Below are 24,986 nucleotides of genomic sequence, written 5' to 3'. Positions count from 1 at the left end.
CTTCTTCCAGTGGTGCCATCGCTGGCTAGCTGCTACATCTCCTTTGTCAGAAAAAAAAAACTAGTTTAGAGATCTGTGTAAATCTAAATATCGTGGTCATGTCCATATCGTTGTGGTGGCCTTCTATCCCTTGTTCCTCTTCGAATTAGCGGGCGCGGTTCAGACTCAACTTGGCCCTCGTTTACTGGCTCTGTAGCCTCGGAGGTCGTCTTTTGGGGGGATTGTGCCACTGGTTTAAAGTTTTCGCGTGTCCTTCGAAGCACTTGGCCTTCCGGGGTCTGAATGTTGTTGGATCTTGATGTAGAATGGCCCACTACTATTGCAGGTGACTACGTATGCTTGAGGCTGTTGTAGACGGTAGTTTGAGAACCTGTTTAATATCTGCTAGTGCTCGAGAGGACTTGTCATAGCTAGCCTTCAGTTGTTGCCTTATTTTTGTGAGGCGTTGTGTGACGGCTTTGGGCGGTACGATAACAGGTAGGTAATGTTCAAGCCTGGCGGGCAACAGCGTTCTTGTATGCCCGCTCATCAATCTTTGCACTGGTGATTGGAGGACCTCGTCTCGTGGAGTGTTGCGCCATTCAAGAAGTGCGTAGTAAAACTCTTCCCTGTTCGCACTTTTTCTCAGCAATTGTTTCGTTTGCCTCACGGCTCGTTCGGCCATGCCATTTGATCGGGCATGGTAAGGGCTTGAAGTTACTTGCTCGATCTTCAAGTTTTTCAGGACCTGTTTGAAGTCGTGGCTCCCAAACGGGGGCCATTATCACTTAAAAGTTTTGAAGGGAGTCCGTGTGTTGCGAAGGCCTTCAAGCAAAACTCTTTAACTTTGGAAGCTGTGGTGGTTTTCATTTCTTCGACCTCGAAGTAAAATGAGTAGAAGTCCACTATGATTATGAAATCCCGTCCTTGATGAGTAAAGAAATCCACACTAACATACTGCCAAGGCAGTGCTGGCACCACATGACTCAAGAGTGGCATCTTGACATTTCTTGGCTTGTACTTTTGACATATGCTGCAGTTGTCGTACTTGCCCTCAATGTCAGCGTTGATTCCTGGCCAAAACAGGATATCTCGAGCTCTTCTTTTCATCTTCTCCTTGCCTGCGTGTGCTGCGTGCAGCAGGTTGATGATCTTTTGCCTAATAGCTGTAGGTATGACTAGCTTGTTGGACCGGAGTACAAGTCCATCTTCTTCATGGATTTCCTCCCGGTATGACCAAAAAGGCCTTCCAAGTTGCGGCACTTGGTCTTTCTCTTCCGGCCATGCAGTCCGCGCATACTGACGCAGTAGTTGCAGTTGCGCGTCACTCGCGGTTGCCTCTCGGATTTCTTGAAGGCGGTCTTGAGTAACTGATATGTGCTCTAGCGCGTTTACTTGGAACTTTTCCTCTTCTTCCAGCGTTTCCTTAGCGGGAAAACGTGAAAGTGCGTCTCCTAGCAGCAGTTCTTTCCCAGGTATATGCTTCACTTGCAACGAGTATTTCTGGAGAGCCATCTTCATTTGTTGTAGTCTCATCGGATACTGATGCAGTGGTTTGGTGAAAATAGCTTGCGACGGCTTGTGATCCGATTCTACTGTTACACACGGCTGTCCGAATATGTAATGGTGAAACTTGGTACATCCGTGAACAATAGCAAGCAACTCCTTCTCGATATGCGCATACTTTGTCTGTGCTGCTCTCAGGGATCTCGACGAATACGCTAGTGGCTTTCCTTCCTGGGTGATAACTGCTCCCACGCCGTATTGACTTGCGTCGACTGAGAGCGTTATGGGCTTTTCTGGTGTGTAGTATGCCAACACTGGTGCTTTTGTCAAGGCATCCAGCAGGTCTTCAAAGCTTCTTTGTTGTTGTTCTGTCCATACCCACGAGCTCTCCTTCTTTAGCAGTTCCCGCAGCGGTGCTGCTCGCTCCGAAAGTCGTGGTATGTGATCATTCCAAAGAATGTTCGAAGTTCCTTGGGATCTCTAGGTTCTTTCACTTCCAGGATGTCTTGGATCCTGTCTGGATCCACGGTGATGCCGTCTCCGGTTAGTACTTGCCCGAGATAACGAACTTCTGTCTTGCCAAATTGACACTTTTTCGGGTTGAGAGGTTCACATTTCGACAGCGTTGGAGCAGGCGCCTAATGTTTTATCGTGTTCTTGCTGGGTTTTACCCCAGACTAGTATATCGTCCATCACAACTGCTGTTCCGGGGAGGTCTTCCAAAATCTCGTTCATGTCGCGCTGAAAAACTTCAGGAGCTGTGCTTATCCCAAAGGGCATCCTTTTGAACCTGTACCTCCCATAGGGAGTACTCATTGTGCAAAACTTCGAACTCTCTTCGTCGAGTTCTATTTGCCAAACCCAGAAGATGCGTCCAGAGCCGAAAACACTTTCGCTCCGGCAATTCGGGTGGCGATGTCATCCATTGTCGTCATTGGGTAGTGTTCTCTTCTCAGAACTTTGTTCAAGTCTACTGGATCAATGCAGATGCGCACTTTGTCTTTCTTTGCGACAACTACCATGAAGCTGGACCATTCGGTCGGTTCCTTGACTTTCATGATTACCCCTTCGTTCTCCATTCTATGTAGCTCGCGCTTGACCTTCTCCTGGAGAGCCACCGGTACCTTTCTTGCTGGGCGTACAATACCTTTTTTACCAGGGTTTACTTTCATGTTGTATGTAAAGCCCCTGACTTTTCCCAGTCCAAGGAAGACATCTGCATATGGTCACGTAGGATCGCTCAAGCTTGTAGCAGTTTCCTTTGTCGCATCGTTGGGTCCTTCTGTGACTGTAGCTATGCGTCTGATCAATCTGAGCCTCTCACTCAGCTCTCCCGCTAGTGTCACTGGTACATCATCTTTGACCACAAAGAACTCCTCTTGGGTCGTTGAGGCTCCAGTCGACACTGTCAGGGTAACTCTTCCACACGCTTTTTCTTTGTGGCCAAAGAACGATGACAGTGTAGTGTCACACTTGCGGACTTTTTTACTAGAGATCAACCTGAGTAATCTCCTTGGGATTACGGAGCAATTTGCTCCTGTGTCGAGCTTGCAGCGTAGGCGGTCTTTTTCGATCTGTATTGTCTCACTCCAGCGGTCTTCTTCGTCTATTTTGTTCACTGTTAGGTGACAGAGCAGATAGTCTTCATCGCTTTCGTCAGTGTCCTCGCGCTCAACTTGGCGGACTTTGTGGTCGTATTTTCTTCCTCTTTTTCCTTGGCGCTGCTGTCGGCTGTTAGATGACTGTGGACCTTTGCTGCAGCATTTTGCAAAATGTCCAACTTTGCCACAGCTAAGGCATCGCTTTCCTGTAGCCGGGCATGCGCTCGTGCGGTGTACGAAACCACAAGAGCGGCATGTCGCTTGGTCTTTTCGCAGCGCCTGTATTCCTCGTGGGTCCTCACTTCGGTCATCCTCATTTTGGTCATACTCTTTGCGGATTTCGTTGAACTGCTCCTGCGTTCGTCGTATCCCACCGCTGCCACCATGTATGAAGCAGCACGCATCAGACAGAATGGCGATTCGGAATGAATGCTTTTTATTCTCTCGTGCCCTGTGTCCGTCGTATCTTTCTCTTCTTCCAGTGGTGCCATCGCTGGCTAGCTGCTACAACTACGAACCGCGAGCCATGTGGGTTCGCCCACCCACGTCTGGCTGTGCGTGGCGTACCCGTGTCCGGGGGAAAGGGGACCCTGGTGGTTGAGCTGGGCCCGGGGTATGTTTGGACCCTTCGGGGCCCGCCGGGCGAGGTAATACACTGCTTCGACCCCTGCTTCTCGTAGACGGGTGTCCTGGCTTGGCCCGACCAGGATGATTCAGTTAGTCACCTCTTCTACCCTCTTCTTCCTTCTTTCACTTTTCCTCCCACCTCTTTCTCTTTTCTTCTGCACTCTCTTCCTTCCTTTTTCACCTTGTTAGGCGGCAAGGGCTAACCTTGAGTGGAAACAGGTTCTGTCCCTGCATCCACACTCGGTTGGGGGATCGGTGGCCGAGTGGTCTAGCGCACACCAGCTCGGAGCACGTGGAGCTAAAGCTCGCGCTGCAGAACTCAGGGATCCTGGGTTCGAGCCCCACCCCTGCCCGTTTCGATCTGGATGAGCATCGTACCGGCGTGCGGTCGTGTATCACTACTGCGTGATGCACGTTAAAGACCCCAGGCTAGCGGCTGTACCGCACTGGCTAAATTTCTCATCTACAGCTGGGAGACTCGTCGCCCCTGTGAGGCAGACCAAGTTCTAGGCTGTATAAATACACACACAACCCATTTTTTTTTCCACACTCGGTTATAGTGCCCGGGCAGCACTGGAAGAGTAATTGTGTCAGCCAAGCCTTTCTTGTTATGGCACATTACCTACCCCCTTGTTGGATTCCGTGGCGGGCGGTGCACCCGGGCACTGAACTTTCTTTCCCATCTTTATGGGCACCAAAACTAAACTACCTGATCGGGCCCTGAAAAGGACGCGCACCGAAGCATTGCCAACATTTCTCTCCACTGACAATGTAATTGACCATTTATAAGATTTTTTGTTCTCCACTCTGACGATGCATCTAAACCACTTTTAAGAATATCTCCGTTCCTTGTCGCCAAAGTGCTTCAAGGCACGCTAGGAGCGAAGTATAACGCCAAAACGCTCTTCTCAAATGACATTCTTGTGGAGGTTTACGAGAAATACCACGCTACGGCTTTAATGAATCTCCAAGCAATCCACGATGTCAAAGTGACAGTGTCAGCCCATCGAACACTGAACACCATCCGCGGTGTGATCTCGGAAGACGATTTGATAGACAGTACCGAGGAAGAAATTGTAGAAGGCCTGCAATCCCAAGGAGTTGTTGCTGCAAAGCGCATCACAATCCGTCGAGATGGTGAGGAACGACCCACTAAACATGTCGTTCTGACCTTCGAGAGGCACACTTTGCCTCCGTCTATTAAGGCAGGCTACATCAATTGCAAGGTACGACCTTACGTCCCGAATCCACTCCGCTGCTTTCGGTGCCAGCGGTACGGTCACGGATCGCGCACTTGCCGCGGTCGTGAGACATGCGCCAGGTGTGGCGGCAGGGACCATACCGCTGATGGCCGCAAAGCTGAAAACAAATGTGCCAATTGCAGTGGCAACCATCCTGCCTACTCCAGATCATGTGACCACTTCAAAAAAGAAAAAGAAATCCTTGCACTTAAGGTTAAAGAGAACATAACCTACCGGGATGCAAAGAGTCGCCTTTCCGCTTTCCAGAGGGGCTCTTTTGCCGAGGCGGTGTCCAGCAGGGGACCTGCACCGTCCAAGATATCGGTGGCAACCCAGGTGTCCCTTGGGAACCCTGGGAAACCACTCCAGTCCTCCACGCCCAGGTTGAAGCTTTCTCTTCCTGGGCATTCCCTCTCGGCTGCCAAGGCAGCTGAGGCATCCGGTCATTCCAAAGACCCGGGTTCTATTCAGGCACTGGAGATGACTCCATTGCCCACACCTCGCAGGTCGTCCTCGAAAGAGAGCGAGCGAGCCCCTCGCTCCTCCTCTCAGAAGAGGACTTCCTCACCCAAGAAAACTCCAGCTTCGGGGGGAAGCACACCAGCTGACTCCCGGAGTCAGAATGGGCAGGCAATGCCTGTCCGTGGTTTGAGGACTTCCTCTGGTGAGGAGCGGCACTCTCGCCAAAACTCGCTGGAGAGGTCCTCCTCATCGAAAGGGCAGCATCGGGCTGCCCCTTCAGGATCTCAGGGGCAGGAACAGAGAGACTCGGGCAATATCACGGCCAGTATCTCCCCTGCGTCTTCAGTGGGAAGTGGTCGTGGACGGGGTTTTCCACCCCGTGCTGCGGACCTACCCAAAACTCTAGGAAAAGTCTCGTCCGAGGAGGTAGAGGCGATGGACGAGGCTACTGATCCGGCTACTCCTGCGTCCGACCACGAAGACATGGAGTGGCAAACCTCAAACCGTAAATCGAAAGGGAAGAAACCTGTGATTGCTCCCAAATAGATTATACCAATTTACCCCTTTAATCGCGAGTATTAATTTTCTTTTTCTCTCTCCCTTTTTATTAATTTATTCGTATATTTTTTACCTAAATGAGAAACTTGCATTTTATGCAATGGAACTGTCGAGGTTTCTTACCCAACATCGATGACGTTAATTATTTTATGGGTGAGCTTCGGCCTATTGCCCTCTCTTTACAAGAAACTCATCTTCAATCACATCACACACAAATTTTGCGACATCATCAAGTGGTCCGCAAAGACCGTTCGAACTCCAGTTCTGGCGGTGTAGCAGTGGTCGTGCAGAGTGGGGTTGCCTGCTCGGAGGTTCCTCTTTGCACACCGCTCGAAGCTGTAGCGGTACGCCTTCTTTTAGACCGCCTCGTAACAATTGTTTCCATTTATTTGCCACCAAACGTTCCATTGCAACTTCACGAACTCCAAGGGCTTGTAGGGCAACTCCCTGAACCCTTCTTAATTTTAGGAGATTTTAATGCCCATCACCCTATGTGGGGCAGTACTCGCCTCGATTCTCGTGGCCGAGTAATCGAGCGGTTTTTACTATCATCTAACTTGTGTATTTTTAACGGGAGAGAACCTACTTTTTTCAGTTCTGCTCACAATTCATTTACATCTATTGACCTTTCTATTACTTCACCTTCATTACTTCCATGCTTTCATGGAAGGTTTTTAATAATCCTTTTGGGAGCGATCACTTCCCTATCGTTTTAGAGAGTACTGTCTCTCTTCCGACTCTTTTAACGCGAATGCCCCGTTGGAAGGTAGACAAGGCAGATTGGTCCACCTTTCGATTGGAGGCACTGATCGATTCTTCTATAATCTCGAACATGAACCCAGAGGAAGCAACACTGTATGTCACAGAGGTTATAATAAGCGCTGCCACACGGAGTATTCCTCAAACGTCTGGTCGTCTTCCTAAAAGATGCAAGCCTTGGTGGAATGATGACTGTAAAACAACACGAAAGTCCCAGAACAAAGCTTGGTGCATCTTTCGTAGATATCCAACTTCTAGGAACCTACTTGAGTTTAAGAAAAGAAGAGCTAAAGCTCGCTGGACAAGACGCCAGGCGAAGGGAAGCTCCTGGGGGAAGTATCTGACGTCCTTGAGTAGTTTTGTACCTGCAAAAGAAGCGTGGGATCGGCTTAGAAAGGTTAGGGGTGACTACTTACCCTTCAGAATTCCCCTTTTCCCTGCATCATCTTCAACGTCCCTGAAAGATCAAGCGAATGTTCTTGGAGAACATTTCCAAGACGTTTCTAGTTTACGCAACTGCAGTGAAGCATTTAAAAAGTTTAGTTCGACAGCAGAGAAACAGCCGATCATTCTGTCTGGTGCTCGTGACGCTCCGTACAAGAGGCCTTTTACACTCTCCGAGCTCGAAGTGGCTCCCAGTGTAAAGAAGCAGTCTGCTCCTGGACCAGACAATATTCATTATGAGATGCTAAGGCACCTGTCACCTGATTCTCTAGGCAGTTTGCTGACGTTTTATAACTCATTATGGCACTGCTCTGCATTCCCCGAGATTTGGAAAAGAGCACATGTAATCGCTCTTCTGAAGCCTGGTAAGGATTCTTCTCAACCAACTAGCCACCGCCCCATTGCACTCACAAGCTGCTTGGGAAAAACCTACGAAAGAATGATTAATCGACGTCTCGTTCATTTCCTGGAGACCGAGAATGTGCTTGACAATAATCAATGTGGTTTCCGGGCTGGACGTTCCACCGTTGACCACTTAGTCCGCCTTGAAACCTCTATTCGGGAGGCATTTGTACACCGCCAGTTCTGTCTCTCTGTGTTCTTTGATCTGCAAAAGGCATACGACACGACGTGGCGCTATGGGACCCTACTGGATCTCTATGCTTACGGTGTTCAGGTTCGCATGTTGCGATGTATACAAAACTTCTTAATGGGACGTACCTTCCAAGTGCGTCTGGGCTCCACCTTATCGGACGTGTTTTGTCAAGAATGTGGTGTCCCTCAGGGAGGGGTGCTGAGTGTCACACTTTTTGCTCTTAAAATCAATAGCCTGGCTGAGGTGATACCACCGACAGTATCTTATTTTCTCTATGTGGATGATGTGCAAATTTCAGTTTCTTCTTGCAATCTGCGTAGTTGCGAACGTCAACTGCAAGTGACAATCAACAGGATGAGCAAGTGGGCAGCCGAAAATGGGTTTCGTTTTTCCCCTGACAAAACCCTATGTGTTTTTTTTTCACTGCGTCGAGGGTTATCACCAGATCCTACCTTGCATCTGAATAATCATGCCATTACTGTTAAGGAGGCGCATAAGTTCCTAGGTGTGGTATTTGACAAAAAACTCACATTCATACCCCACTTGAAAGAACTAAAACAAAAATGCCTACGATCTTCCAATATTCTTAAAGTGCTGTCACACACACCTTGGGGGTCTGACAGACGATGTCTGCTGCGAATTTATAATTCTCTAGTGCGGTCCCGGTTGGATTACTGTGCACCGGTATATGCGTCGGCACGACCATCTACTTTGAAGATGTTAGACCCAATCCATCACTTGGGGCTGCGTCTGGCCACAGGTGCTTTTCGCACGTCGCCCGTGCTGAGTCTTTATGCTGAAACGCATCAGATGTCGCTTGAGCGACGCAGACAATATCTTAGTCTCGGTTATGTCTACAAAGTTTATAGTGATCCGCACCACCCTTCGTTCTCCGCTCTGCAGACCTCTGCTTCACTGCGCCTTTTTGAGAATAAGCCCAGTATTGTTCGGCCCTTGAGCCTTCGGGCTGAGAGCATGGCAAAGTCGCTGCACCTTTCTTTTGATGAGCCTCCTTTGTTGAGACAGGCCTATAGGGTTGCTCCTTGGGACTTGGTGCCAATCTCTTGTGATTGGTACCTTTCAAGGTACAGCAAGAAGGTTGTTCCTCCTTTCGTTCTTTTGCGGGAGTTCGCAGAGCTAGAGCAGAAATATAGTGACTATCTCCACTTTTACACTGATGGCTCGAAAACATTGACTTGCGTAGGCTGTGCAGTTTGTTCTCTCGCTTTCAGTGAAGTCAGGCAACTCAACCCTCTAGCAACTATTTTTACTGCTGAATTGTATGGTATGCTGATAGCTGTTGAATATATTCTAAAAAATAACATTAACAAAGCGGTTCTGTTTGTTGATTCCCAAAGTGTTCTCTTAGCTATTTCATCTTTAGCAGACAGCAAGAACGCCCTTGTGCAACAGGTTCGTTTTCAGATAAACAAAGCTTTCCATCTAGGACAACTTATAAAATTCGCTGGGTGCCCAGTCATGTGGGCATTCCTGGTAACGAGAATGCAGACCACCTTGCACTTAGTGCAAAAAACTACACGGAAACGTCTTTTGGCCTGCCACACCAAGACCTCAAGCCAGCCTTAAACAAGTCAATTATTAAGTTATGGCAGCTGGACTGGGACACACAGATCGATAACAAACTCCACATTATGAAGCCCAACTTAGAAGTATGGGAGAGTTCCTCCCATAAGGACCGCCGTTCGGAAGTCCTTTTGTGCCGCTTGAGAATCGGTCATTCTCGATTGACGCACCTGCACTTGCTATGCGGTGAAGATGTAAAGCTCTGCGAAAAGTGTGGGAAAGTGTTAACCGTCCTCCACATCCTTTGGAATTGTAGATTTCTCGATCATCAACGTCGAAGATATTTTCCTGAACTTTTCAGAAACCACCTTCCATTTCATCCTTATTTTTTGCTTGGAGATGGACCTTTGGTACCATTTACTCGCGTTTTAAGTTTCCTACATGCAATTGGCTTTTTGCATCTGATATAAGTAGACAAGTAAGTTTAGACATAACTGCATGCTAGGCTTTTTAAATCAATGTCTTGGCGCAACATGGCCACAGTCGCTCTTGCGCCATTAAACCCCAATCATCATCATCAGCACCAAGCACCGGGATTGCTACATCCGACAGCATACACTCGGGCTGTTGTAACGTAATTTCTGGCCATATCGGGGCCACTTTTAATGCGTAGGCACAACAGGACGCCAAACTCATTAGTAGGAGAAGCGTTGCAGGCACCTTAGCGCTAAAATCGGTACATTACGTTTTAACATAAAAGAGCGATACAACAATTTTTTTTTTCATTTTGCGCAAATACCGCTTAGAACGAATTGCCGACGTTATTTACCTCTAAAACACCCGTTCGTTTTTCACATCACGCAAGTGAAGTCGCAGAAAAAAATTTAAAAAACGAGCAGCGTTCACCTCCTCAACTCGTAGCCAGAACATGCATGCCACGTCATCTGGAGCCGATTATATGCCGCCAATGTCAAAAGTCGCCACACGCTGGGATTGGCAAGCGACAGGACACACGCTGAGTTCCAGGCATTCCTATGGTTCGGCTATTGTGTGCAATGCAGCTTTTTGAATTATCGATTATCACGAGCCCAAATGGGGTCCAATCTATGAGCCGCATTCAAATATTGTCACTGGAGGATATTGCGGTCCCCTAGTTACGTCATCAAGTTTTGCAAAAGAGAAATTGAATGAAAACGCTCGCTTTTGTTCTTGAAATTACACCGAAACAAAGAATTTCTTAGCGAGTGGATTTGCGTGCTAGAATCATTGAGATTCACTAGTGCCAGTAAGCTTGTGTAAAGCGAAAAACATTCGAATTAAATATCGTTGCACTGCCCCTTAAAGTCGGAGTGAAGTCGACTTCACCAGCCGAGTAACAAGTCAAGCCATGCCGAAATTGTAACTTCATGGCGTTCTGCGTGCTAATCCGTAAGCTCATTCAATCAAGCATAGAGCGCGTGTAACAGAGTGTATGCAAAACGTTTTACTACCTAAAGGCAGGTTTGTTACCGGTTTGAGAGCTGCGTGTGCATATCTCTTCTTCGAGAGCACCAAGATTGCACTTTAACGTAAAAACGCTAACTGCACAATTCTCCGGTTTGTCGTTGTCATCTAGAGGCACTGGCTACGCTACTATATTCTCACATTGAAGCAAAACGGTGAGCTGCACAGAGTAGCCTGGTTGGATACCGACGAACCCCAGTAGCAAAAGCTATAGTTACTGATGATTCGATATTTGTGTATCCATTTTACCGGATGAAGCTGGCGTGGGATCGCATCTGTCTAACTTGATCACCGGGATTGGGAGATACGTCGCTCTTCAAATTTTTACGCAGATTTTTAACTTAGGCTGATCTGTTTGTACCCGGTGTCGCTGGTTATCTTCTGTTTTTATTTCAAACTAAACGCATCCCCTTGTCGATGATGAAACCTTGGCACCTATGGTTCTTCTTTAACCTATCTTGCATCCAGAGGTCCTGATTTATTTGAAATGCCCACTCCCGACGTTTTCTGTAGTGGCTGCTCTTTTGGAGATGTGTGACCACGAAACTCTTCGGACAACTCATCAGTCTCGAAGAAGTTCTATAACCTCGCTTATTTAGCATCTCGCACGGAGGCTGCCTTTTCGTGGAGCGTCTCACTGCCCTGTACATCTGAAGGAACTGTCTCTGTCCTTTTCTACTTTCCTTTCTGGATTTTTTAAAGCTGGATTCAGCGTTCTGATAAAATTCTCAGCCAATCCGTTTGCTTGAAAATTATAAGGCGTTGTTAGAACCTGTTGAATTCCCTGCTGCTCTTGGAGATCCTTGAGCGTGGCGCTAGTGTTCTGGGCGACCAATTCGCTGACCATATTGTTTGGCGGTCGATGCCAGAACACCAAATACATGGTGTTCTGTCATTCTATGAAATCGGCGTGAGTTCGATTCCAAGGTAATTTTGGGATTTTCCACTGATGTAGGGGACTTTCTCGTACCGATCGGAGACTGAAGAGCATGCTTCGCATGCTTCACTATTCGCCTCAATATCCTTGTCAATGTTCGGCCACCGGAGATAAGAACGAGAAACAAACTCTGTCGAAACTTTAGAGGAATTACTGTACGCATACCCAAAACTAGACAGTCGTTTACCGCCGCTCGAGCTGACTGTCGGGATGAGTATGGTTGTATTTCAGTATTTCGTTCAACCGACGGCCATGCTTCCATCACATAGCGCTCCGTCTTCACAAATGTTTAGTTTTTAGCTATCTCTGTAGTGGTGTCTGATGCTGTGAGCGCACGTTTGGTCATTTTTCCGCCTGCATATACGAGTAGATAAGCTCCCTCCGTTGATCAAGACTCGTGTACACTCTTACCCTGAGCATAAATGGTGAGGAGGCCAAGCTGATTTTGCCTAGTCACTCTCGCCCCAGCTCTTTCCTCTGCATTCAAGGTTGAATATTCGAGATGACGAGAGTAGTAGTTAAAGAGCCGTGCGCCGTATTACCGATTCATTCGCTGATTTTTTCACGCGACAGACAGCTGTTACGCCGACGTACCGTAGCTTGCTGCTGCCGCCGTTGACGCTCGCTGCTTCTTTCTCAATGTGTGTTCTTCCTTTTCGTTTCAGGCACAGGCTTGCCCCCATTTGATCTTTAGTGTACACTCCTTGCTCTTCCCTCATCGTCTGTCACGGGTGCCATTCTATCGGAGGTGCGGGTAGTTCACCCCATGAAGCGTACCCCTCCCAGGCCTTGCAGCGCAAGCCCAGTCCCCTAATAAAGAATCTAGTCCGTGGACGCTACCGTAACCCAAGGAAGCCGTCGTGTTCGAGGTTTGCCCCCGGAATTTGGTCTACTGCTGGAGCACCCCCATCAGTCGATGCAGCCGACAATGAGCGATCAATCGTCGTAGATCCCTCTCGCCGCCCCCATTGTCTAGCTTTCCGTTGCCCCTCGGACAGCTACTTCATTCTGTGGCAATATTTGTGAGGAAGTTGACGCCTGAATCCAGCAGTATGAACGTGTGGCTGCTCATCATGGGTGGACGCCGGATGAGGCCCTTCAGAACGTCTTGTTTTTTCTTGAAGGATTGGCACGACATTGGCACGAAAACCACGAGGCGACAATCACCTCCTGAAATCTATTTAAAGACGGTCTCCGACGGACGTTATCAAGTCAACATCGAAAAGGAAGAGCTAAGGACTTGCTTCGGTCAAGAACTCAAGGCCCGAATGAAACACTCACTAGCGTCGTGTAAGATTTCTTGCGGCTGAGTACTGCGCCGAGCCTCAGGCCACAGAAGGAAAGAAGCTACAAGGCCTCATGCGCGGCTTAAGGGACCACATCTTCGGTGTCCTCGTCCGTAAACCCTGGACGACTGGTGATGGATTCCTCACCAAGGCAACCAAAATTGATGAAGCACTCGCGGACCGAGCCCGCCACTACCTCCGACGCGGCGATGCCGCAACCCTCGCACTGCCGCGAGCCGAGCACAGCACTGGAGGTGACAACCTTCGCGACATTATTCAAGATATCGTTCGAGAGGAACTTCAAAAGCTTCCGCCTGCCGCTGGTCGTCCAGCATCTCTCTCCATCGCCGACATTCTTTGAGAAAAGCTCAGACGAGTACTCTAGCCAGAAGCCCTTGTCGACACAGCACAAGAAGCACCGGCCATTACATACGCCCCCGTGGCTCGTCGTCTGTAGCCTTCCGTCGGTCAACACTACGAGGTGCCTCCCTGACGTGATCCTCCGTCGCTGCAGTACTCTCGACGCCAAGACGAACGCCCTCAGTACGTTCGCCCGGAGCTACCTGCACCCAGGAAGAGGGGCGCCTGAAGAACCGCTGACCACAGCCCGATCTGCTTTCGCTGTGGGGAATCCTATACCACATGCCGGCAACGCCCCTACCGGCAGCTGGGTCAGCGCGGGTTCCACACAAACGACCAACGCCCACATTACAGCGAGCGTGCTCGAAAAATTGAGGTGTACCTTCGTCGTCCACTGTCTTCTGCTGCCGCTTCTCAACGAGGTTTCCACTCGCCTTCACCCCCACGTCCTGCGTCACCTGGAAATAGGTGTCACCAAGAAAGCTTGTCTCCTATGTCTTACCAAGAAAACTAAGCGCGGACACCCCTGGACGTGGTGTTGCGTCGACCGACGACGTCAACAGCCCCCAAGAACGCCAGAGACATCCCATCCGACCGACACCATGGAACGGAAAAACGATTCCGCAACGGTGTCCAACAACCTCTACGTTGTTATCGACGGTTACTACGCGTCGGCCCTCGTGGACACCGGTGGGGACTACTCCGGCTCCGCATTGAGTGGGACACTTTCTCGACACCTATAGAAACTGACGACACCCTGGGACGGACCTCAAAAACGATCCGCCGGAGGGCACCCCACCACGCCTGTTTGAAGTTGCATTCATCGCGTCGAATTTCATGGGGAGTCCCGTCCAGTCAAGTGGTCACAATCCACCACTCACTTTGTTGACTCGCGAATCTGGAGAATACTTCAGCACTAGGGATGCCGGGAACCACCCTAGGTTCGAATTCAAAAGGTTTCGATATTTTCGACCGTAGGAAGGTTCGAATTCGAAAAATTCGCAAATTTCCAAAATCGTGGAGTTTCGAATTCGAAAAGTTCGAAGCTTTTATGGTTTCTAAAAGTTCGGGTTCGATTATTTCGAATACTTGTTTACTTGAGGTACGATAAATCCGAAGATTTCAAACTTTCCTAATTTGAAATTCGAGAGATTCGATTGTTTCAAATTACTTTGGATCTAAAATTCGAAAACTTTGAACGTTTCGGTTTTTTAAAGACATAAAGGTCGATAAATTCGAATATTTCGAATTTTTTTCTACATAAAGTTCGATAAGTTTGAAGGTTTCGATTCATTTTTAAGATTAAATTCGAAAAAAAAGATCAATGGTTTCCGGTTTTTTTGAAGTCCAAGTGCGCAAAATTCGAAGTCCGGTTTTCCTGTTCCGCCACAGTTTCAGTTTCAAATGACTTTTTCACGCCTCGCTGGTTTTCACGAAATCAGGTTTAGAAAAGTTAGGGTGTTATATTTAGACTGCGCAAAGTTGGTCAGGCAATTAAATGAGACGACGAGTGCCCCGGATGTGCTGGAATATTTGCCAATGCAATGAGGTGTAAGAATAGATCAGTAAATGCGACCGCCAGCCTGGGGTGGTCATTAACGTGCATTACGAAGTAGTGATCCTACAAACGCACTGTTTAACGATACTCATACAGTTCGAAACGGCCAGGAGCGGGCAGGTGGTTGAGGTTCAGAAAAATCTTGAAGTGATCTGGCAAACTGGCCCCTACCCCCTTGCACGCTGGTAGTAATCCGATCGAACGCCGCCCGAGTGACGCTGGCATGTAGTAAGTTTAGTTTGAACATGATGCAAAATCCTCAGACTGAAAATCAATTTGAAAGAAACGGTGTAAGAAGAGAGAAAACGCTGACAGGACAACGTCTCAAACTCAACTCAGCTGAAAACTGAGCTCAGGACAACGTCTTAAACTCAACTCAGCTGAGAAGGAGACGTTGTTCTGTCCCCCTTTTTCTTTCTTCTTACACTAATTCTTGCGAATTTCATTCCCAGTCTCGAGATTTTGCATCATGATCAACATACAACAGCTCGCCTGCACCTTAACAATTTTTTTGCTTGCAATTGCTTTGGAGGTTTGTTTTCTGGGGCGGAAGAAACGCCGAGCGAAAAGCACAGAAGCTGACGCAACTTGAGGTCGTGGAGCGTTCTACCACACCAGTGGCGTCGGAAGAGGAAAAACGGGGGGGGGGGGGGGGGGGGGGAGGAAAGGGACGGGAGCTCCAGTCTCTCACCCCTCCCAGATATTCCGCACCGTTAAAGAAAACAATACAGGGAAAGAGGGCATGGTCAAGCTTATTTTAATCTGAAATTATTTATGCATATGTATTAGCCCCGTGCGCGACCGAAAGCGTCGCTGTGGTCGGCCTTCCACGATTGGCCGAACGCTGACTATGACGTCGGAAAGGGGATTTAGCATAGACGGAAATAAGAGGAATGAAAGAACTTTAATTTTGACGGTGTTGGCAGTGTTCCTTTGAGAGCGCTATGATTTCAAGCTTCCGCCATGCTATTTACAAACACCATCAAACTTGTTGTTTGCAAGGTAATGACGTCACAAGGGGGAACCATAGGAGGGCGCCACCAAAACATCTCGCCACTAATAGCTACTGTCGCTCTTCACTGCATAAAAGATCGCGTAGATGATCATTGTTAAGGCCGGTTCTCAACTTCTCACATGCAGCGAAGCGCTTATGTAACGCTTCTCACGTGCCGTCAGGTACTTATCGTATTCCTTGAGCAACAGTTTTGACGGTGCAATACAAAGCTGGTGAACGCTCCCGTCAGCACGTGCTTAGCACGAGGTCAGCGCTATGCTTGTAGCGCTCCGCTGCATGTGTGAACAGGCCTTTAGAAACTCGTTGTCAGGAGGCACTACTCGTGACATGCTCGGTGGCTCGAAGGTTCAAACCTATATGTCTTTTCGACCTAAATAACTGTGCCATTGGTAAAAAATAATCAATAAATATACATAACAATAAATGCAAAAATAAAAAGCTGGAGAGAAAGAAAAAATTATCAAGAACCCGCAAGAAGTGTTGTATTCTTGCATATTCAGAGGCCCAGAACTATTAAACAAGTTTCTTCCACCAAAATGTGTACAGGCCAAAAGAAACACATCCCAAGAAGGTAAAATGAGAGAAAAAAAATATTTTTTTTTATGACTCGCTGAACTTGAACAAGTTTAGAAATCCCCCATGAGTTAATTTATTCCTCAATGTAAAAAAAAAAAAAAAATACATTATTTTGTATTCTGCACATTGTAATGATATGTACTGTCTCTGGTGTTAATTTAAATGCAATACCCCAAACATTGTAGGCGAACAAAGATTACCAAGTTTAGGGAATACTTGTCCGTAGGTACATGTTTGGGTATTTATTCTAAACTCGTTTTGAAAAAAAAATCATATCTTAAAACGACACTCACCTAGGCTATATATAGATCATTCTTAAACAGTTTAACATCTTTACCATAAATAGCTTCGGCTATAGCGCGCTTCAAATATGGCACAAACGACAATTGTCACAAACCCGTCGTCCTTCCTCGCTCCTTCGGGAATCTATTTTTCTAAAACCAAGCATGCCAGATGATTGAAATAAACGGCATTGACGTTTGCAAGGAATGCCGCACTCCATGTAAAATTGCGAAAAAAATATTACGAATGTACCTCACTGCTCGAATCGAAATGAAACCGCCCGCCGGTCTTTCGAAGTTCGACGAACTTCGAACTTTCACCATAAAAGATCGAAGTTCGTCAAACTTTTGACTTTTGAGGAATCGAGAGTTCGACAATTTTTTAATTCTTCAGATTAGTAAGTTCGAAAGTTTTAAAATTATCGAATTTCTTAGCGTAAGAAGTTCGAAAGTTCGAAAACCTTCGAACTTTTAATGTAAGAAATTCGAAAGCTCGAAAAATCATCGAATTTTTCAGTCTATCAAGTTCGAAAGTTCGACAAGCATTCAATTTTGCAGCGTAATAAGTTCGAAAATTCGAAAGGCGTCGAACTTCTTCGTTTAATGAGTTCGAAAATCGACTTCCGTCGAATTTCTCGATATGGTAAGTTCGAAAAAAGTTCGCGGCATCCCTATTCAGCACGTCTCGCACGGGGGTCTTTGACTTCAAAAATTCGACGTGAGTGTGGATTAGAAGTCTGGCCGCAACCAGAGCGACGCTGTTTGTTTCTCTGGAGCACCAGTCGAGTTCGCGTTTGATCGCACCGACGACAGCGACAACGTTTCTGTTGACGCGGTAGCCGCGAACAACGTGTCAGCAATTTAACGAGACGATACTGAGCTGCGTGCACTCATCGAACATCCGGAAGGACGACGGAGTGCAGTTACACGTATCTTTGCACAATCCCTGAAAATTTTCACTGTTCGAGAAAGCGTACCATACAAGGAAAACTTCGGCGGCACTAACTCGACGTGGCTGATGGTTATCCCAGTGAGTCTTCGAACGGAAATTGTCCAAGCGTGCGCGGATTCAAAAATATACTACTGGCCCAAGGTACCGAAGACTGGCCACCACTACATGTGATTATGCCGCTAATGCCAACGGCGTAAGACGCCACAGACGAAGCCGGCAGGAATCCTGCAGCCGATCACTCCCCCTACAAGGTCATTCCAGTAGATCGAAATGGACTTGTTTGGGCAGTTCCCACCATCGACACAACAAAACCGGTGGATCATTGTTGCGACCGGCGATCATTTTTACCTCAATACGTACACCGAGACAAAAGCGCTCCTGTCGAGAACCGCTGGGGTTCCCGACAGGAGCACTTAATAAGGTTTCGCCAGAAAATCTCCTTTCACTTCCACTATAATCATGCCCATCTAAACCATATTAGTCGTTTGAGTGTTTTACTATTGTTACTTCGACTCTCTCCCTTTTCTATTTTTGTCGTTTTCTAGTGCCAAAGTGTACTCGAGTTCTCGTCTACTCGCCCCCTTCGTAACGCCCTACCCGGGCCCTTAAAAATAAAAAAAAAAAAAATTAAATTAAATGAAGTAGCCAAGTTTTTCGTTGAGGTCATCGTCCTCAGTACCGCTGACTCGGAAATATTGATTCCAGACCGATGGTCGTCGTTTTTGGCACAGCTAACTAAGGAGATCCTCCGGGTCAGCCACACAGTTCATCGTCGAACGACGGCGCACAATCCGCAGACAAAGGGGCTGACGGAACAGCTAATCAAGAACATCGCCGTCACGACCACCATGTACATCGAGGTGGAAAGCAAGACGTGGGACGAGGTCTAACACTATGTCACGTTTGCCTACAACAAGGCGGTTCAAGAGACCACTGAAGTTTTACCCTTCAGGCTGGTACATGGTCCGAAAGTAGCGACCATCATGGACGTGAAGTCGACCCATGAGATAGCTGAAGATTAGAGCGATGACGCCCAGGTGGTTGCTCAACGGGCCAAAGAAGTCCGCCGGTTGGCCCGACTTTGGATTGAAGACCACCAGCGTATCGAGGCTGGCTGGTACAACCTTCGTCGTGGGGAAGTTCGCTTCCAGCCAGGAAATATGGTGTGGGTGTGGGCACCAATTCGTCGCCACGGCCTCAGCGAAAATCTGTTGAAACGATACTTCGGAACGCATAAGGTACTTCGTCGTCTCGGGAAGCTCAACTACGAAGTGGTGCCCGACGGAGTGCAAACATCGTCACTACGGCGACCACACCCCGAGGTGGTTCACGTCGTTAGACTCAAGCCGTTCTACGCTCGGTAGCACTCAGCACTTCTCGTTTTGCAGAAGACGTGATTAGCTTACCATTATTTTGTATTTGTTTTGTTTTTAAAGGGGGGAGTTATGCAGCTTGTATGATTGAGAAGATAAGCTCCTCTGTGCACTGAAATATCGGCGTACACTTTCGACCCTAGCGCAAACCATTAATAGGCCAAAATTACCCAACCCAGTCAGTATCATTCTACATCCTTCCCGAACATTCTAGGTCGAATATTCAAGTTGACGAACATAGTAGATAAAAAGTTGTACTGCGCATTGCCGATTCATTCAGTGATGCTCTCTCGCGATAGCCAGCTGTTACGCCCTCGCACCGGCGCTTGCCGCTGCCTCCGTCGACGCTCGCTACTGCTTTCTCAACGTGTGTGCTTTCTTTTCGTTTCGGGCAGAAGTTCACCCTGCATAAACCTTTAGCTCATTCTGCATTCTTGCCTCATCTTCGGTCATTCAGGATAATCTTTCCTTCAACGATCGCTGATATATCTGACAAAATCAAGCTAAAACATCGGCCACTCCAGGCTGTAGTTCAGCATCGACTCGACCGCAGGTCCTTGAGGTAGTCATGACGCACCATCGGCATTTTCAAACTGAGGTGTGGGCGTGTATTTGATTTTATACGAATACTCTTGCAGTATCAAGGCCCATCGTGGAAGTCTATTGGCAGCCATCACTGGGATTTCTTTCACAGGTCCCAAAAAACAGTTAGTGGCTTGTGATTGGTGCCCAAGTCAATTTATTTTTCCCTTGAGTAGTTGCTGAAATTTTGTTTTACAAAGCATAATTGCAAGAGTATCTTGCTAAATCTAAGCTTTTTTTTGTGCCGATGTTAACGTTTTAAATGCATATAATATCGGGAGTTTTTTTCCCGCTTATGATGTAGAATATGGCCGCTCCAGTGTCAATCGCTGACGCATCAGCTGCCAGGTAGACTGTCTCAACTGGGTCAAAGTGAATGGGAGTATCCATCGATGTCAGACGGGATTTTATGTTCTCATATGGTTCCACGCAAGGCAAGCTCCACTGCCAAGTAACACCCTTTTTGAGGAATGTGTTCAGTGGTGCGAAAATTTATGTTAACCCGGGCAAGTACTTTACTTAATATTGTACCAAGCTCAGGAACGGTCGTAGATCATAAAGGTTAGTTGGCTTCGGCATGTTCAATATTGCTCCCGATTTCTTTCGAGCTAGGAGTATTCCTCGGCTGACAATACCTGATGCAAGTAATCTACTTCGGGTCACATGAACTCACACTTGTCTTCCTTCAGCGTGAATCCAAACTCCGTGAACCGTAGAAGAACGATCTACAAGTTCTTAATGTGTTGCTCGTCCGTTTTCCCGGTGACAATTATATTAACCGGGTAGCATGCCGAACATTTCAGTAAAGAAGTTACTTGTTCCATGGTCCTCTGGAAAATGGAAGGGGCTCATGTTATCCCAAATGGCATACGGCTAAAATGCAAGAATCACTTGCGTGTGTTTATAATGAGATATTTCCTTGTATATTAATCCAACTTCGTTTGTAGGTCTGCCTCAGACAGACCTAGTTTTGAAACCTTCTGTCCTCCGTTGAGCTTCCAAAAAGGTTTTTTAGCTCTTAGCAGCGGGAAGGTGTGAGACATTCAACTCAGGATTGGTGCTCACGCCGAAATCTTCACACACCTTTACGGATCAAAATTTCTTCGGGAAAACATTGATTGCAATGGCCAACTGCGATGTTCCACTGGAACCGTTTTGCGTAATGCAACTGGTAGTAGTCGTGGCCGCATGGACTTGGATATGACGTTCTCCTTGAGCTGAAGTGCAGCATTAATTTTCGTGTACAGGTTAAGCCCGATCTTCAATAGTTCTGCATATTTAGTTTGCAACGTCTTGATACTTTCTTTTGTGCTCACAAGCGCGACGAAAAGTTTGTGGAGATCCAGTTTGAGTGCGTTCACGTAGGTTCTTCAAACAAGTTTATGTGCCTTATATTGGAAACAAATACATTGAGACTGTGCTCCTTTCCTTTAAATCAAACTTAAAGTTTACGTTGACCCTTGACCTTGATCGGGTCCTTGTAGAAACTGCGCTCTCTTATAAGCATCATCGACCTGTTGTTTTCGGGGGAAATGTTAGGTTTGAATATTCAGTAAGATGACTTGTGACTCCGTGTCTATTTGAATTTCTACTGAATTACCTCTAATCTGTCATTCCAGAAACTTGCTTTCTCTGTTGAAGGTGGACACGACGCCTGTGACTACTTGTACCTTCCCATTCCTCGTCGGTCAGGGCTTGCCAATCTGGACCATGTTTCTGCGCATCTTAGCAATGTGCCGTTTGTTGCCACAAGCTCTGCACTCTTCAGATCTAAATCAGCACTCTGCTGCGACATGATTTGAGTTCCTGCAACGAACACATGTTATAGCAGGCATCGGTACATCTGTCACTTTGCTGAGTGTGAGATGGGTAACATCGACGCTTCTCGATTGGCGAGACTCTTCTTCCGCTCGAAGAAAGCTTCCCGAAAATCTGAGAAATCTGTCGATCAATAACTCTTTCTCTTAGACAATACGTGTTCTCGAGCGCTGATCTCTAAAGCCTGGTTCAAACCGTTGCGTTTTACTGGGCTTGACTGCGTTGTGCGAAAACCAGGACATCCCTGGCTGCTTCTATCACGTGCCAAGATGGTTGTTTGAATTGGATTCCGCGCTTTATGCGACGCACAGATGTGCCGGTGACTCGCTTTCGGTTCTCGACGCAACGCAGTTAACGCACTCAAACGAAAGTGTCTGAACCGGCCCTAAGTCAAAGGATAAAAGCAGTGAGCAACAAACATGGGCTTGCATCAGCTTCGTCCTCATATTCGCAGTTGATAATGAATGATAGCCGTGCTCGAACGTCGCTCGGTGACTTAAGGCTGGTTCAGACAGTTGCGTTTGACTGCGTTTGACTGCGTTGCGGCCGCGAGAAACCAGGACATTCCTGCTGCTTATGTCGCGTGCCAAGATGATTCCTTGAATTGGATTCCACGCTTCATTCGAGGCACAGATGTGACGTTGACGCGCTTTCGGTTCTCGCCGCAACGCAGTCAAACGCACTCAAACGCAAGTGTCTGAACCGGCGTTAACGCTCATCCTGGCGCCTTCAAAAAACATCTTGGCTTGCTCAAATGTTTTTAAACGCTTCGGCGCAAAATAAGCTTCGAGGGTTCTCGCCAATTCCGCATAAGGCATTTCAGTGACCTGTCTCGACTAAACCAGAGAGGGTTTAGTCGCGGTTCAGACAGTGTCGACCCCAGCGATGCGATCAAGTAGTTTGTTTTGGCGGCATTATCTGTCGTTCCGGCGTTGTCCAGAGATGCGTGTAACCTTATCTGGCACACGCTGCACTCCTCCTTTTCCGGATGAAAAGAATCTATTCCCATGAAATGGAGGACATTCGAACACGCTCACCGGTTATGCCTCACCTGAGTTGGCCATTGCAGTCATTTTTTCTTAGTTGCCTGCCAGGTCACCTCGTCGCCGGTTTGTGAAAGAGGGCATACGAAACCGTTTGCTACATACAGGTAGGATTATTACCAGTTTGAGAGCTGCGTGCGCATGGCTGTTCTTCGCGAGCGCCAGATACGCACATCAACTTTAAGAGCGCAAACTGCACCATTCTCTGATTCGTCGACGTCTAACGACACTGTCTATGCTAGTACATAATGCACAACGGCTTTTTGCTCTTATCCTGGGTGTCTTTATTTGCCTGCTTTGTAAAGTTAGAGAGCGCTCCGACCTAATGTGAAACAGATTACTGCGTACAGATCGCCAAGTGCTCGACAAGATTAACGGACAATAAGCTGGAACGAGTGTTGCGACAGCCCGTAGCCAGATATATGGTTACCGACCGCTTGAGAAAAGCAAGGCGTGGCGAGTACAAGAATCTTATGGTCGCTCGGCCGCCAAAGAGATTGAGGCATGAGCCGATAAGAACGCCAAAGATTTAATCACAAATCAAGAGGCGTAATTGTAATAAAGCACGCTCAAAGTTTTTTTTTTTTTTTTTTAGAGTTTTCTGCGAATATAGCCATGTAACCAGTCGTTCCTCAAGGTAATATATCGGGCATTCGAAATACCGAGGCTCCATCTAAAATGGGTCGTAAAAATCGGCGGAAATCGACGCCGTTAGACGAATTGCGCTCTAAAGTTTTTGTTAAATGTATATTTTACAGGTGGATTTTAGTTTGTAAAATATTTGTAAAACATTTGCCGGGGTCAACGGCAAACGGCGACACAAACGACCGAGTCGAATGCCTTGGTGCATTTGGCACACGTATCGATATATGGCGCTAGCTCCTCGTTCTGGCGTGCTATTAACATATTTATATATGAACCGCCCGCGACGACCGTGGTCTAATAAGGTTACATGAATATCTTTTTACACTATGCGTTTGGTTTAAAATAATTTTCGGACAATTTTATTAAAACGTGAAGAAGCAAAAACAAAAAAAAAAACAACAAAAAAAAGATTGAATAACGACGGCGCTCTTGTCGGCGACGCATTTTTTCGGCATATCGTCTGCTTTCTTTCGCTGTTCGGATACACGTTTCGAGGCTGCCCCTGACGCCATCTATGAATACGTGCCCCAAAGGCGCCGCAGTTCGACTGGGCCCTCTGCGTCGACTTCTGCCGTTGCCACTGGCAATATTTTTTTGGTTCTATTTTTTTACAAAAACGGAGCTGTACCTGGCAGTTTTGCGAGGTACAACCCACCTGTGAAATACACCTTTGGCGAAACGTCTAGATTGCTACGTGTAGGCGCTGATTTTTACGGCTCGTTTTAGATCGAGCATCGGCATTTCAACCGGCCTATATTCATTAAACTCCGTTTCACAACAAGTCCAACCAGAACCGAAACTACGGTTCTGGTTCCGGCGCTTGTCGCCATTTGCGTTGGCTATTGCCGGCTAAACCAAATCACGTTCGGACAAAAGCACACGAGAATGCATCATTCGCTTTACGGGATTGGTCTAGCGGGCGAAGTCGGCTGCGGTCGAATTTAAGGCGCGTTCACACTTGTGAATCGCAACCGTCGCGCGTCAGTTTCTGCCGCAAAGGCGACCGCCGTTTTGGGGCAATCGCTTCAAGACCGACTTGTGGAACCGGTCACCGAGTCGCCTGGCGGCTGCACCAATCGCCGGGGCCTCGGAGGTGACGTGCGGTGCGCCCCTCACCGGTTTACGTCCGGCACGGATTTCTGGGGGAGAAGCAACAGACATGTCCGTTGACGCATAGGCAGCATCCGTTCAAGGTAACGGTCTAGGATAGAGAGCCATGGAGGTCCTTGTGGCGACTTTAATCCACGCTATTATTGAGTAAACAATTTCTTCATAACAACAACCCCTCGATTTGAACGCGCGCACAAAAAAATAAACCGGGTCTGCCAGAAACATTGGGCCACGTTTGACTTGACAGGTACGTACTGCACCGCGGTAGCTCAAACGAGTGCATGTCGACGTAGCGATTGCGCTTCATTGTACGGTTCCGACGGACCCAGGCAAACATAGCGAGTGGTTTATTATATGTCAAAAACCACGCGCGTGTAGGTGTGAGAAAACAAGAAAGGAAAAGCAGGGAGACGCGAACCTCAGTTGTTACGTCAAAGACGGAATGAGCGGCATCTCCCGAGAGCTTCCAAGAAGCGATTCGCCGGCAGCGGTCATGGATACAGACCCATGGAGGTCTCTGCTGTGGGTATCATCAAAGCTACTAAAGAATGTCGCTTTCTTTATAACAAGAAGCATCGCTATTGGAGTGAGCGCCCAAAATAGAACATGGCCTGGCAGCAAACCCGTGGCTTTTGGATTGACATGCGCTAC

The 24,986-nt window shown here is 47.5% G+C and overlaps 1 protein-coding gene across 1 annotated transcript; it reads right to left on the bottom strand.

Moving 5' to 3' along the window:
• Positions 1-720: 720 nt before the first annotated feature.
• On the bottom strand, positions 721-1,494 carry LOC120838913 (uncharacterized protein K02A2.6-like). The gene has a single exon (XM_040209049.1). It carries the CDS (start codon positions 1,492-1,494, stop codon positions 721-723), a length of 774 nt encoding a protein of 257 aa, XP_040064983.1.
• Between the last annotated feature and the right edge of the window lie 23,492 nt (positions 1,495-24,986).

The sequence above is a fragment of the Ixodes scapularis genome, unplaced genomic scaffold, assembly GCF_016920785.2.
Source record: "Ixodes scapularis isolate PalLabHiFi unplaced genomic scaffold, ASM1692078v2 PGA_scaffold6__148_contigs__length_123643588, whole genome shotgun sequence".
Classification (NCBI taxonomy): Eukaryota; Metazoa; Arthropoda; class Arachnida; order Ixodida; family Ixodidae; genus Ixodes; species Ixodes scapularis.
This window is presented reverse-complemented; position numbering and strand designations above follow the sequence as displayed.